The sequence below is a fragment of the Labeo rohita genome, chromosome 21, assembly GCF_022985175.1.
Source record: "Labeo rohita strain BAU-BD-2019 chromosome 21, IGBB_LRoh.1.0, whole genome shotgun sequence".
Lineage (NCBI taxonomy): Eukaryota > Metazoa > Chordata > Actinopteri > Cypriniformes > Cyprinidae > Labeo > Labeo rohita.
This window is the reverse complement of record NC_066889.1, coordinates 5,869,329-5,885,262: the sequence shown is the minus strand read 5'-3', so window position 1 is coordinate 5,885,262 and position 15,934 is coordinate 5,869,329. Positions and strand designations below refer to the sequence as shown.

Genomic DNA, 15,934 nt, shown 5'->3' with positions numbered 1-15,934 from the left:
TGGATGTGCGCACACTACACTGTTTCAGGTGCATTGTTGTAACACTGGATGCTTCGAAGTTGGGCAGGAGCACTGTGTGCAACATGCATACAGCTTCGGGGAGCTGAACAGGTCATAGTGTGCATTGGCATATCAGTTGCCTCAAGTTGCTGGCTGTGCTTCTGGCCTTGAGGAAGTTTCGACCAATGATTTAAAGGTTGGGGGGATCATGGTGGAAATCACGGTCTGGGGACACCTAGATTGGACCGAAAGGGCACTTTAGCATCGACGATGACAGAGGCAGGGGCCTTACAGAGAGATCCATTTGAGCCTCTCCAGTCAGTGTCCTCTCTTGCTCTCTCTTTCAAAGACTGCCTTCTTGACTGTGCTCACTTCTATCAATAAGGCGGGGGATCTGCAAGCCCTCTCCATCAGTGAAACATGCCTAAATTTCAGGCTGACAGGCTCTCATGTTGTCCTGAGACCACAACCTGGATATATGCCCAAGGTTCCCACTATTGTCTTTAGGGACCAAGTGGTGACCCTGCAAGTTATCCCTCCTGACGAGGGAGACCCAGACCTTTCTCTGTTGTGCCTGGTTGTGCCCTGTGCATCTATTTAGAGAACACACAGAGTTTCACATCGTCTGAACAGCTCTTTGTCTGCTTTGGAGGACAGCAGAAGTAGAAGGCAATCTCTAAATAGAGAATCTCCCACTGGATTGTCTCAAGGCCAGAGACTTATCATGCCCTTGGGAGTCAGCACACTCAACCAAGGGCATTGCTTCTTTGTCAGCTTTGGCAAATGATGCCTGACTAGCAGACATTTGTAGAGCTGCGGAATGGGCTACACCTAATACTTTCACCAGATTCAATAATCTATGAATAAAACCAGTTTTATCCAGAGTTCTGGGTATAACATTTAAATTCAGAAGCCTGATAAGGAGTAGAGCTTGCATTTAGCACCTTTTCCCTCTCTGCGGTGATAATGTGCGCTTTTGAGTTCAGTTTCAGCTCTTTCTTATGAACCCTGGATATACTCATTCCATTAGTCTGGCACTCTCACTGATTTTTGCAGAGAAACTCACTGCAGAACCCATTACTTGTAAGTATCCCTTGAGTGAACTCTCGTATTGGGTTAGTGCTCCATCTGTTGTGACTCTCTGGGGTAGTCCCATATGTATGTCTTTCACTGCTCAGTTCCTATTAAGGACTCTGTGTTTCACCTGGACAGTGTGTTGCTGTCACCAGGTACTGTGTTTGGTTGTTCTGTGGAGCCCACCACAGAAACCTAACCCTATTCAGCAAGTCCACAGGATGCATCTCCACATATCACCTCCCTTCAGGTAGGAGTCTTGTTTGTGACACACTGGTCTTGTCAGCATTTGCGCCACCATGGACTTGTAATGCAGTTCAGCCAGTTGTGCCGCATAGTATAGGGACCCCTAGTGTTGGAAATTCTGCACAACATTGAAGTTACAGACTGACAGGGAATTTAGACATCGTATGGTAACCCTCGTCCCAGATGGAGGGAATGGAGATGTTGTGTCTCTTATGCCACAACTCTGAACTGCTGAGAGAGTAAGCTGAGACTCCTCAAAACGAAATGAGTAAGCAAATGCCACGCTGGCCTAATTATGCCTGGATATTCTGGCCACGGCCAGCTATGCAAATTTCACTGGCCTTTTCTCAATAATGTCAGAGTTGTTTGGGCCCTCAAGCTAACCCCTAGTGTCAGAACTTCGACACAATGTCCCTATTTCCCCCATCAGGGAAAGAGGGTTACCATAAGTAACCAAGACAGTTTTTTTTTTGTCCAACAGAATTAGGACAGGTGGCCCCAAGTGCCATGTTGTTATTAATATTATTATTTTAAAATGTAAAACGTATTACAATTAATAGAATTAGATTTCAGACATCTTTGGTTTTCATGAAGACCTATAGAATTGTTGAGAGAAATAATTTAATTTGCATGTATATTATTGATATTATCTTCAACTAAAATATGGGCAATTAAATATGTAAATATTAATATGCCTGTACAAGTCACAGAGTAAATTTACCTTTCTGACTTGGGTTTCATTGGTTATGCAATTATTTAACTAAAATTAACTAATAGTTCACCCAATTTACTCAACTTCATGTTGTTCCAGACTTGCCAAACCTGTATGATTTTCTTTTTTCTGCTAAACACAAAAGATAATATATGAAAGAATGTTGGTAACAAAACAGTTTGCAGTATCCACTGACATCCATAGTGTGGAAAAAATACTATGGAAGTCAAAGGCTACTGTTTGGCTACCATTCTTAAAAATATCGTCTTTTGTGTTCAGCAATTCATTTCAGAATTCTGATGCTTCCATAAGTTTAAGAAACTGTAATGAACCACCAAGTTATTTTTGTGTGTGTCTCTATTTAGCGTATGAGTGCATATGTGCCTGGTATGTTGGAATATGTGTGTTTGCTTTCATAGAATTTCTTTCCAATGGATCCTCTGTCTTTTCCCGCTCCTGGGGCACAGTACTGTCACAATGGTGCTAATGACGTGTCATCGCAGCTGTGTTCCTCTCCTTTCACAGTCCGCAAACACCTGAGGCCATCTTTTTGTTTGATGTGGAAACATCTACCATTTATTCTGACAGTTTGGGGAAATATTTCAAGGCGTTTGGCCAGTTTTCATACTTTAGAGGTATAATGCTACTGAGAAGAATTTTTGGTACAAAGCCAAAATTATGCCACAGAGATCCACCTGAAAGAGAAGGAGCTATGATAGATTATATGCACTGATGCTGTGGAAATATTTTCACAGCTGGTGGTAAAAGCAGTTTGGTAAGTTCAATTCTAAATGTACACTACAAATAAAAACAGAATTTCTCAAATAATTTGAATTATTTTTCATCTCTTGTACGTTTGTGCACATTGTATATTTGTCTGTCTGATCCTGTATGGCCAACATACACTTAAAGTTACTTATTTCCTGTTTGATGTGCCATAAATTTTTAACACATCTAGATTTATGATTTTCAAAAATATAATTTTCTTTTAAAAAACTCAACTCTAGTATGTAACAACTAGTACTTCTTGTACTTGTAGTTGAATCATATCACATTTATATATAAATATATATATATATATATATATATATATATATTTGTAATCAGACTACAGTTGCTTTTTTATTCATTAAATGATTACATATTATTCACACAATAGCAATAAATTAATCTGAATTTATTGATTCTCCAGAATTCTTCGTTTTCATCTTTTGAATTTACCTTTCTAAAATAGCCCACCGATTATATACATTGAATAAGTCTTCCAGTTTTGGGGACAATCACACAAAGACCAATCACTATTCAGGTGGCTGTAATTACACAGGGAATTGAAAGACCACACAGAATCTGACCACTGGATTTACAAAAATCATTGCAATTTTAAGAAGTGTTTTGGTAACTTAATACGTGTGCACAAATATACATTAATTCATGCTTAATTAATGCACAGATAATCACGAGTTAATGTAAAATTCATGAAGAACTAAACCATTTATTAATGATTACTACTTCAGCAACTAATGAACATTCTATATGATTCATAGATTAGGTAATCAGTAAATTGTTATTAGTTAAATGTGTCATAATGTATTAATTCCCTAATAACTTATTTTATGAACTAATGATGTAAATTAATATGTTAATTACCACAGTGGTCAAAGCTATGTACTTCAACTTCCAGTTGTCTGCTTTAAATACTCATTACCTAATGATTTGCAAAGATGTCATTATGTTATGACTTTACTTGCTGAGGCACATGACTAACTAACTAATTCTAACTCCATAACCACAATGACATATTACTTAACAACTAGTTAATAGTTCTGTGCCTCAACAAGTAAAGCCATAACATGATATCTTTGCAAATCATTAGCTAATGATTAATTAAAGCAGGCAACTGGATAATAAAATGCATGGCTTCAACCCATTGTAGTAATTAACACATGAATTTACATTATTAGTGCATAAAATACGTTATTAGGGAATTAATACATTATGACACATTTAACTAATAACAATTTATTGATTACTTAATCTATGAATCATAAAGAATGTTCATTTGTTGCTGATAAAGCAATTATTAATAAATAGTTTAATTCTTCATGCGTTATATATCAACTCATGATTATCTGTGCATTAGTTAAGCATGAATTAATGCTTATTTGTGCACCGTATTGTAAAGTGTTACCAGTGTTTTTTCAACATTTCAACATTGCATCAACTACTGATGAACAAATTAATTTTTATTTTAATTATCATTCAGTGGTAATGTTATGTTTAATGCACTTATGTTGTTAGTAACAAAGAAGGGAATATATTTTCTTTCTCTTTGTATTTCGATATCAATTTGGTACAAGATTATCCTGTTTAAATTATGATAATGTGATGAATGAGTTAGGTCAAAAGTAATCTAAAAGTAATCAAAAAGTAGTCTGATTATATTACCTAAAACGTGTAATGTAATGGATTACGTTACTAATTACAATTTTGTCATGTAATTTGGAATCAGCAACAGACTATAATTTGCAAGTGATCTACTGGACACTGCTTAGAGTGACTGACATGAAAAGTGACCAATTAGCAAGCTGTTTGCTTTCTGCTGACCACTAAAAACATAGATGACTTAAGTCCAACAAAAACCCTCAATGATTTGCTACCACTGCAGAATAAAATTGTTTAATATGATCATCAAATTCTTCCGCTTTGTAGTCTCTACTGTCAGATTAGTACTAGTTTACAATTTTGTTAATTTATGTTTCACACATTTAACTATATTGGTTACATTTGTGACAAAAGTTTGAAGTGTTGCCTTATTGTTTGCCATTTTCTGTTGGGTTAAATTTAGACTTTCCCATCATTTGCAATTAGCCTAGAATAAATTAAATGGAGAATTAATGTTTTAAAAACATTTTAGACAATAAAAGAAGTAAAATCCATTTTATGTTCCCTCTAATTTAACATTAAAAGAAGCATGATTCTTAAAGTTTTACATGTGACCCGGCAACCCAAATGCAACGTAACCTAATCCTCTGTTAGTGTGTGTTGATTGTACCTAAATACACTGCCTCCGGGTTAGCTTTGAAGCTTTGCGACCACGCCTCCGGACGAAACTCCGCCCCCTCCGCTTGCGTAGCTACTGTTAACGGAACAGTATTGTTTAATGTTTACCATCTTTCAGCTTCACTGAACTATCAGATCTGGACGCTACACCTGAACAGCGCACAATATATACAGCGAAAGGGGTGGACGCACTGTGAAATAACTAAAGGTAAAGTACGGAACTAAGGCTTTTTGTTGTCATTCTCGAAAGCGTATTAATCGATTTCCTAGTATTAGGCTCCGACGGCAGCGACGTCGTGCAACAATGTAGTAAAAGGAAGAGCTCAACCCATTTCATCTCTGTTCTTCTGGGATTGCAGCATCTTATAAACGTGTAATTGCAACTGCGCATAGCAATGAGATACTAGGAATCTAAACTAAATATAACCGTATTCAGGAGCGAGTTATATGAGAATCTATAAACTGTATGGACGGCAAAGACATATAATGTTATTATGTTTATGCATGCACGTACTGTATGACTATGACAGTCTCATAGTCCGCTATGTGTGCGTTACATAACTTCTAACCTACTGCACTACTGCCAAACTGAAATCAAGGCTGTCACATGACTACGCTTTTTCTTAATAATCTGGTTTTATTTTAATAATACTTAATTAGTAACTATTAGGTACTAGATAAATCAGTGGATACTAGTATGTAGCATCTATATAGCTACTAGTATCTATTTTGCTTCTATATATCTATTAGTATCTATATAGCTACTAGAATGTATTGCAAGTAACTTCTACAATAATAAAATAATAATTACAATATATTAAGATTATTTTAAAACTTAATAATTAAACAATTATTATTATTCTAAATTAATTATTTAGTTACTCTGTTGAAAAAAGTTACCCACTACACAAAAATTATATATATATATATATATATATATATATATATATATTATATATTATATATATTACTTTTCCAGCCCTTTTGAATTTATTGCTCATAATGAGTGACAGACATTCCATTTTAAATAAACAGAAAAAGAGATGTGGTTATGGCATGATAAGGAAAACATTTTTAAAGTGCAAAGACATGTCATAATGCAAAGTTTAAGGTCATGAGCTGTCATATGATTTCTGATATTGTGAAACGGTTTTAAAAAGATTTGTTTGTTTCATCATTCACATTTTAAGGGCTGAGATGTCAGCTCTTATACTTGGTTGAGGCGCTTACTTATAATATATGAGATCATTGCATGAAGTTTACCTAAATATGACAGAAGTATAACCGGAGTGAAATGAATGACTTCCTCTTTCGCAGTATGTCTCGAGAGCAGAAAGCAGTGGAACGTGCCAGGAAGGCCTTTCTCACAGGCCGGAGCCAATCGCTGGAGTACCGCATTACCCAGCTAAAAAACCTGCTGCGTTTTATCAGAGAACGACAGAAGGAAATCGCAGAGGGTCTCAAAAAAGATCTCAGAAGGGTTGGTGACCCATCAACTTGTATTGTTCTGTTCATGTTCAACTGTGTATTGTTCTGTTCATATAACATTGTCTGCTCAAGTTACTGATCTGGGTATATATCTGGTGACAGAGTGAGTGTGGAACTCCTTTGTATGAGACTCTGGGTCTGGAAAACGAGATTAACCTGGCTGTGAGAAATCTGAAAGAATGGGCAGCTCCTCGACCCGTGAGCAAGAGCATGATGACTATCTCAGACCAGGTCTACATCCAGCCTGAGCCTCTGGGAGTAGTGCTGGTCATTGGGGCCTGGAACTACCCCTGGGCAGTCACCATCGGGCCCCTCATAGGAGCTATAGCAGCAGGTATACTGAATTGATTTACAAGAAATGTGCAAAATATTATGACTAGAGCATAAATGAATTCTTTATGTAGCTTGTACATATGTTTAGAGGCCTTATGTGGACTTAGTCTGTTACCACCAGTATGGCATTTCTCTAATTTAATGCTTTTTATATTAATCTTTTCATATATCACTTTAACAACCATTTTGCTTTAATAATAGCAACACTCAAGCTGCATGAACTCCACAAACGTCTGTAAAAGCTGATGATCATTTTATTCAGAGCCAATCAGATTTAATCAGTGACCAAAAGTAATCAAGAATTTAAAACGCTTCTTAATTATTTACACTAGAACTTTTTAAAGAAAGTAAAGATTTTCTGTTTATTTTTAGGTTTGAATTATTGATACTTAATGATACTAAAATAACACTGCACTGTACTTTGTCCTACTTATGTGACACTGCCCTTTGCTAACAGACCAAAGTACACTAGCATAAAGAACTCACACTGATATTTTAGATTATTGTGGTAAAGTTCAGGAAGGCATATACATGACATAAGCATAAAAATGATATTTACTTATTTGTTAATTTATTTATTTATTTATTTAACTGTATTTGCAAATCCTGTATGTAAAAACTGAAGTAAAATGCAGTAATTGATTTAAACTCACTATCACTATACACAGATAGCTTGAGCTTTTATCCCTCTGTATGTTATCAGTGTCTTTAAGAATGTGGTCACCCTTTACCATTTAAAAATATATATTTGCAACTATTTAAAATTAGAGAGATAAATTTGAAGTGATTAATGTTGAAATTGTTTTTTATTTTAGCTATACATCTACACAATCTTTACAGAGCTAGGGTTTTGCTAGTAAAGATGTAGGATGACTGTACATATTTAATATTAGAATATTGTCATATTACAAGGAATGCTGTGTTGGCAGGCAATGCAGCTGTAATAAAGCCATCTGAAGTCAGTTCTCACACTTCCAAAGTAATGGAGGATCTCATACCGCTTTACCTGGACAAGGTAAGATTCCTTTTTTCCATAATTTTCTGAATAAACAAAACACTGTGCGTTTTTGTCATTCTAAACCCCCACTTTTAACCCCAGGTACATTTCACACTTGTATTTTAAAAGTGGGGTTAGCACAACTTTTTAACACAAGGTTATGAAACCCTGCTCTGGAGCAAGGCTAGCAGCGATTTTGCAATGTTAAAGGAGAAGCCCACTTCCAGAACAACAATTTACAGATAATGTACTCACCCCCTTGTCATCCAAGATGTTCATGTCTTTCTTTCTTCAGTCGTAAAGAAATTATGTTTTTTGAGGAAAACATTTCAGGATTTTTGGTGCCCCGAGTTTGAACTTCCAAAATGCAGTTTAAATGCGGCTTCAAAGGATCCCAAATGCGGTTGCAAATCATCCCAGGCAGGAAAGAAGGGTCCTATCTAGAGAAACGATTGATTATTTTCATTTAAAAAAATACAATTTAAATACTTTTTAGTCTCAAATGTTTGTCTTGTCTTGCTCTCCCTGAAATCTGTGTATTCTGACTCAAGACGGCTGTGACACATGTTGAAAAACTCCAATCGTATTTTCTCCCTCAACTTCAAAAATCATTTCAAAATCATCCTACGTCACTGCAGAAGTACCGACCCAGTCTTTGCAAAGTGAACATTCAATGATGATCAAGCACCCTTAACAAAAAAAGGCAAAACAGTGATATAGGATGATTTTGAAGTTGAGGGAGTTTTTTTGACATACCCTAACTTGAGCCAGAATACACAGAGTTCAGGGAAAGCAAGACAGACGAGCATATGGCATTAAAAAGTGTATATTGTATTATTTTTATGATAAAAAAACAAAAAACGAGATAAGACCCTTGCTAGATAAGACCATTCTTCTTCAGCTGGGATCATTTACAACCACATTTGGGATCGTTTGAAACTCCATTTAATCTGCATTTTGAAAGTTCAAACTCGAGGCACCATATCAGTCCATTACATGGAGAAAAATCCTGAAATGCTTTCCTCAAAACACATATGACTAATTTCTTTACGACTAAATAAAGAAAGACATGAACATCTTGGATGTCAAGGGGGTTGAGTACATTATCTGTAAATTTTTGTTCTGGAAGTGGAGTTCTCCTTTAAACCCACATGGCAGTGCCAAACATGTACAGTGTGAAATGATGTGGTGTAACAATGTTACTGTTAGATGCTTAAGAACAGACTGTGTCATATATTCATGTGTTTTGGCTAGTCATAGAAGCACAGAACATCTGTTATGGATAACTTGGCAGTACAGTCAACAATATATAATGCGAGGATGCACCATGCTAGAGCTGTTGTGTAAACACATTATCCCCTTTCACACAGTAATACCAGTGAATTGCCATAAAATTACCAACTTTACTGGTAAATACAAAAATGCACTGTTCACACAGCCAATGGCGTTCCATCTTTTTACTGGTAAAGCACTATTCATATATCAGTTTCAAAATACCAGTCAATTCTGTGACATCATTAACCAGAAATGACCTTGAAACAGCTGTGCCTCCCAGTTGTGTTAGTATTTTAGGGAAATACGTGGTCAGTTTTTTTTTGGATGTTTTCATTCATGCAATGTATGAAACGTTCACATTTATGCAACTGCTTTTGGCCCAGAGACATTGTATTAAATGACTTCAAACCGAACTACACAGCGTGGAGTAAACACGACATCTGCGTCAGAATGTTATGATAGGCCCAGAGTAGACGTCTTATGTCAGCACGTTCTGAACTCCTACTTCCTCTACCTCATTGTGCGCTCACACAGATCTAGGGCTGTCAAACGATTAAAATATGTTATGTACAAAATATTTTTATTTATAAATAATATCAATTATATAAAAATTATAATAAATACATATACTTGCAAATATTTCTTACATATATACATGAATGTGTTTGTGTTTATATATACAAAATAATTACACACAGCACACACACATTTATTAGGCAAACTCAAACTTTTATTTTGTATGCGATTAATCGTGATTAATCGTTTGACAGCCCTACACAGATCACATTACGGCTAAGTGACTGGAAATGTTACAACTGCTCATAACGATAATTTGCAAGAACAAATTTACCGGTATTTTTAAAAAGGTCCTGTTCACACAATGATCTCTTAACGGTACTTTAACAGTAAAGACTGTATGTGTGAAAGGGGTTATTAGTGATGACGTGTTTTGTGGGCGGAGCCTAACTGTTGACAGAAAATGACCATTTTAAAGTAGCGGTCTATGGAAGCCATGGAATAAAAGAATAAAAAAGGTAATTCACAAGTCTAAAAAGAAAAAATAACTTGTCATTCTCTCTTTTCACATCGGCTCAGAGTTTATATCCCACACTTCTAGCTTTTTGTCCCCTCAGAATGGACAAACTCGCGATTATTGTGTTAAATGTGACCCTGGACCGCAAAACCATTCATAAGTAGCACAGGTATATTTGTAGCAATAGCCAACAATACATTGTATGGTCATTTTTTCTTTTATGCCAAAAATCATTAGGATATTAAGTAAAGATCATGCTCCGTGAAGATATTTTGTAAATTTGCTTCCGTAAATATCTCAAAACTTAATTTTTGATTAGTAATATGCATTGCTAAGAACTTAATTTGTGCAACTTTATTTTTTTGCACCCTCAGATTTTCAAGTTGAATCTTGGCCAAATATTGTCCTATCCTAACAAACCGTACATCAACTGGAAAGCTTATTTATTCAGATATTTCTTTAAGATGATGTATAAATCTCATTTTCAAAAAACTGACCCTCGTGACTATAAAATATAAACTTATCTGTAAGAAAAAAAGTCAGAATTGTGAGACAAAAGGTAAAATGTTGTAGGTTTAAATAGTATTTCATGCTGTAACTGTAGGGCTAATAGAATATGTCCCCTATGAACTGTTGAAATTGTTTAAATCAAATTTCTGCTTTAATAATAAGGTAATCATAGCAGGTTTCATACATAGTTTGGCTATTTAAATATATGCATTTAGCTTCAAATGGCACCTTTGATAATAATATTATATAAAAATGATTTGCATTCCAATTCTGACATCCAAAGGCACAACAATACATTTTTTTCTCTTGTATTTTACCCATTTCCCTCCACTTTTTGCCAGTGTTTTTCTCCACCACTATGCGCGTGCAGCTGCAAGTGATGTAACTGTGACGTGTACTCCAAATTGGTCTGTAGTGTGCTGCATTTGTCCAATCAATGACACTAACGCTAAAAATATGCCAATAAGAACATTAACCCAGGAATGTACAGTATGAAACTACAGCCTATGAATACACAGGATTAATTTTTAAGATGAGATAACACAAGATTCTGTTTATCCAAGGGTTAACTATTTCATGTGTGAAACACCCTAAAGTGGTTTATAAATTAAAGTAAATAAAAAGGACTAATAGCTGGGGTAAACCTAACTAAGTATTTGAATTCTTTCTAATGATGTTAATTTCAGGAGTTGTACCCTGTTGTCACCGGTGGGGTGACAGAGACCCAAGAGTTGCTCAAGCAGCGCTTTGATCACATCTTCTACACTGGAAATGGCACAGTGGGTAAAATCATCATGGAGGCTGCTGCTAAACACTTAACCCCTACCACTCTGGAGCTGGGCGGAAAGAGCCCGTGCTACATTGACAGTAACTGTGACCTCGCCATTGCCTGCCGGTCGGTCTTGTCAGAATGAATCGTTTGTTTGTACTGAAGCTGTAAAATGATATTAAATACATGTTCTCTGTGACGTTACAGGCGTGTTGCATGGGGAAAGTTTTTAAACTGTGGTCAGACCTGCATTGCTCCGGATTATATACTGTGTGAGCCCAGTATGCAAGACAGAGTGATTGAAGAGCTCAAGAAGAATATTAAAGTACGTATGTTATTTGTGAATGACAGTTTGGGCCTGGTAGCAACCTACCAATATGAAATGTCAAATGAGCTAATACATACTTTCTTTTGTGATGATCAGGATTTCTATACCGAAGACCCCACAAAATGTCTGGATTACGGACGCATCATTAATCAGCGCCATTTCAAGAGACTGATGGCATTGTTAGAGGGCAGTACCATCGCTGTGGGCGGTGAAAACAACGAGTCGGACTGCTACATTGGTATAAATGAGCTGCATTGCTCACTACAAGCCACATTTCACTTTTGGCTGCGGCGATTCAGAAGATAATGAAACTGATTTTATATATTTATTTAATGGCAGTGTATCACATTTCTAACTCTCTATTTTATTCAACATGCATTTCCTCACAGGTCCAACAATTTTACGGGATGTGAAGCCGGATGCCAAGGTGATGCAGGAGGAGATCTTCGGGCCTCTGTTGCCCATCCTGACAGTTAGCGGTGCAGATGAAGCCATCAAATTCATCAACCAGCGAGAGAAACCCCTTGCCTTGTACATCTTCTCTTCAGACGACAAGGTTTAAACTGATTATTTGTTCAAGCTGTATAAAGAAAGATGAAGTTTTACTTAAGACAACTGTATAAGACTGTCCTGTCATTATAGCTGATCAAGCGCATGATTGCAGAGACCTCTAGTGGTGGAGTTGTGGCCAATGACTGTTTGATGCACTTCTCAGTAAGCTCTTTGCCTTTTGGTGGAGTTGGTGAGTTCTTTTAATGAAATGTTTTTCTTTTACATAAGTAGAACAGTAATTTTGACTAGTCTCTGAAAGAAGCTGCAGAAGTATATAGTACATGTCATGCTATGCTGTGTGGACTGTAGCTCAGCTCTTCGGCTCCCCCTGCAGGTAACAGTGGAATGGGCTGCTATCACGGCAAGCACGGCTTTGATAACTTGAGCCACTTGCGTGGCTGTCTAATCAAAAAGTTGAAGATGGAGAATGTGAATAAGATGCGTTACCCACCACATACAGTAGATAAGTTGGGCTGGGCACGCTTTTTCATCCTCAAACACGTCGACTTCGGCAGCCTGGGCCGCATGATGCTGCTGGCCCTGATGGTCATCTTTGCTGCAGTGATTGTACAGGTAACAGATTGTTATACCCATGTATAACAAATATAAATATAAGTTCTTTAAAACTATCATACATCACAGATTTTCATATTAGACTCATGCATTTGTTTTGTGCAAAATACAGAAGTTTTTATAAAAATAGAATATTTGTATATACACATGTATGCAATATTTTAAAGAACAATATAGAAATTATTACTAAATTTATATTTCATATAAATTATATTATGTTATATTATTACACATAAAAACACATTTTTACAATACTTGTAAAAAATGTTGAATACATATATTATTAATAATAATCAAAATCAAAATCTAAATGCTACTAGTTGGTTGCCATGTATTATTTTGTTTTAAATAATAAATTTTATATATATATATATATATATATATATATATATATGTTTTATACATAAATAAATAATATATTATATTATATATAATATATATACATATATACATATACACACACACACATATATATATATTATACATACATACATTTATTGATAATATTGAAATTATAATATTATAACTTTTTTTTATCAAAAACAGAAATTTTAGTATCATTGAAAATACCACAAATAATAATAATTTAAATAATAATAATATTATAGCAATAATCAGAATAGGCAATTATTCATATATATATATATATATATATATATATATATATATATATTATTCCTCCAATATATTTTATAATATTAAAGTGTTAAAAAACTGCAACAATAGCAATATAGATATTAATATATTTATATTTAATATAATTTTATGTTTAATATAAATTATATTATATTATATTGTATTGTATCATTATACTCTCCAATATATTAATACTGTTAAAAATAAATGATAAAGTAACAATATATATTATTAATAATAATCAAAATAAAAATTGTATCTAAATGCTACTAGTTGGTTTCCATGTATTATTATATTATTAAAGAAAAAAAATATATATACATACACACACGCACACACACACGCACACACACACACACACACACACACACACACATAGAATATGTTTTAATTATATAATAATAATCAGAATAAGCAATTCTTTCTCCAAGTATATACACATAAACATGTATATGAATGTTTATTAATTTAATATACTGTGTAAATATGATTTTAAATGATTTTATTACAAAATAAAATGTATAATGTAAATGTGTGTAAATGTATATTAAAATGTTTTTAATAATACAATATTAATAAAATGTTAATATTAATATTTTAATATTATTAATATAAATATTAATATTTATTAATGTTAATATTAAAAATAATTTGCAACTCAAATAAAATTAAATCCAATATCGCAAAAGTACACGACTAATCCAATCAGATTTAAAAAGCATATGAGCCTTTCAAATGAGCCTTTCCTGACAGCCTTTTTTTTTTTTTTTTTTACAGAGATACTTTACTGACTAAGAATGTGAATAATATGAAGTAATCTTACCTCCACCCTGAACACATAACCACACAAGACCTTGGTCAGATGGTGGACTAACTCCTACTGAAGTGCTGCTTCCCTCCTTTGCCTTAGTTTTATTATCATGGCCATGGTTAATTTCAGTCATTATGACAATGCTGCATTTGAGGTCACTGAAACTTACATACAATTTTAATACTAATTATTATGATATCTGTAGCACTTTAATCAGTGTCAGTTTTAGAATACACTATTTTTATGAAGCTCAAAAACCCTTGCCACCCTGTCCATCATGTCTAGGATGTTTTTAAATGAAGGAAATTAAGATCTCTTATGCAGTATAAAAACATGTAACTTATATGTTATTTTAAATAAGTCCAGCATTTTGAAGAAATGCACATTTCAAACTAAATGTGAGTCTAAATGTGAGTTTTGTCAACCGTTAACAAGTTTGTGCTGCAGTCAGAGTTTTGACTAACTGCTTCATGTGTATACAGAATATATAGTTATTTTATTTTTAAACAAATAGTTTACTCAAAAATGAAAATTCTGTCATCATTTACTCATCCTCATGATGTCCCAGACCTATCTGTGCTTCCATTTTCTATGAAATAAGATGAAGCAATTTTAAAAAATAATTATGCTGCTCTTTTTTATATAATGCAAGCATGAATAGGAACTGGGAACCATATGGATTTGCAACAACATGAGGGTGAGTGCCAAAATTTGGTGAACTATTCCGTAAAGAAAGCAGATCAACAACACCATAGATGTTAATACAATATACATGACGTTTTACTCTATATATGCTGAAATTTGTATGTTCTGTATCTGAAGGATCACTGCACCTGTTGCCACATTTCCATTAGTCCTAACATACTGTATGTGTCTTATAATAATTCCATAGATATAAAGAGATTTTATGACATACAGAAATCATTTTTAATGCAACAATAAACTTGTTTTTACACAGCTGCATGTGGTTTTGTGTAACTTCTGGCATCTCACCGTCTGTAGCAGGTGGATGGAAGAATGTTTGTCATGTTTGTTTTTGCTTCTCTTTAAGTTGTATTATTCTTTTCTTAATCTGGCTCTTTGTTGCCCTCCTACACAAATACACAAAAGCTCACGTGGACTCCTTCTCGTGGTTGACACCAATTAAATGTACTGTTTTCTTTGGCACACTGACACTGATTAACTAAAATGAATCATTTTTAAAAGCAAACAAAAGCCTTTTCAGTTACTCATCACAGAATAGACGGGTTATCTGAGTCGCAATAGCTGAGCGTTAATACATCTTTCACAGGCTCCAAACAGTATGGAGTTCAACATGGCTTTATCGAATGCACTCTGTGCATTTACTGCTGATATGGCCTACACAGAGTCTAAGGTCAACCTGAATATTCCTTTGTGGAACGAGGAAGTAAAACTGGTTCTACGGCTTGAAACCTGTTTCGATGAAACTGTCTAAAACGTGTACATTTACACACTCTAGACAAGAATCAGTACTTATGACGTAATGTAAACAACCCACTGTAAGGGTGATTTCAAC

At 34.6% G+C, this 15,934-nt stretch overlaps 1 protein-coding gene across 1 annotated transcript; it reads left to right on the top strand.

The window, feature by feature from the left end:
* Positions 1-5,140: 5,140 nt before the first annotated feature.
* Positions 5,141-15,354, top strand: aldh3a2b (aldehyde dehydrogenase 3 family, member A2b). Its single transcript, XM_051093903.1, has 11 exons — positions 5,141-5,300; positions 6,410-6,572; positions 6,683-6,914; positions 7,843-7,928; positions 11,415-11,623; positions 11,705-11,822; positions 11,922-12,063; positions 12,215-12,381; positions 12,468-12,567; positions 12,712-12,950; positions 14,364-15,354. Exons 2-11 carry the CDS (start codon positions 6,411-6,413, stop codon positions 14,379-14,381), a joined length of 1,473 nt encoding a protein of 490 aa, XP_050949860.1. The 5' UTR covers positions 5,141-5,300; position 6,410; the 3' UTR covers positions 14,382-15,354.
* Positions 15,355-15,934: the final 580 nt, after the last annotated feature.

Bases quoted from the DNA above. Each gene is read 5' to 3' on its own strand.
- aldh3a2b (XM_051093903.1), top strand. From the start codon at position 6,411: ATGTCTCGAGAGCAGAAAGCAGTGGAACGTGCCAGGAAGGCCTTTCTC. The intron at 6,573-6,682 runs GTTGGTGACCCA...ATCTGGTGACAG, and splicing joins TCAAAAAAGATCTCAGAAGG to AGTGAGTGTGGAACTCCTTT. The intron at 12,064-12,214 runs GTATAAATGAGC...ATTTCCTCACAG, and splicing joins CGAGTCGGACTGCTACATTG to GTCCAACAATTTTACGGGAT.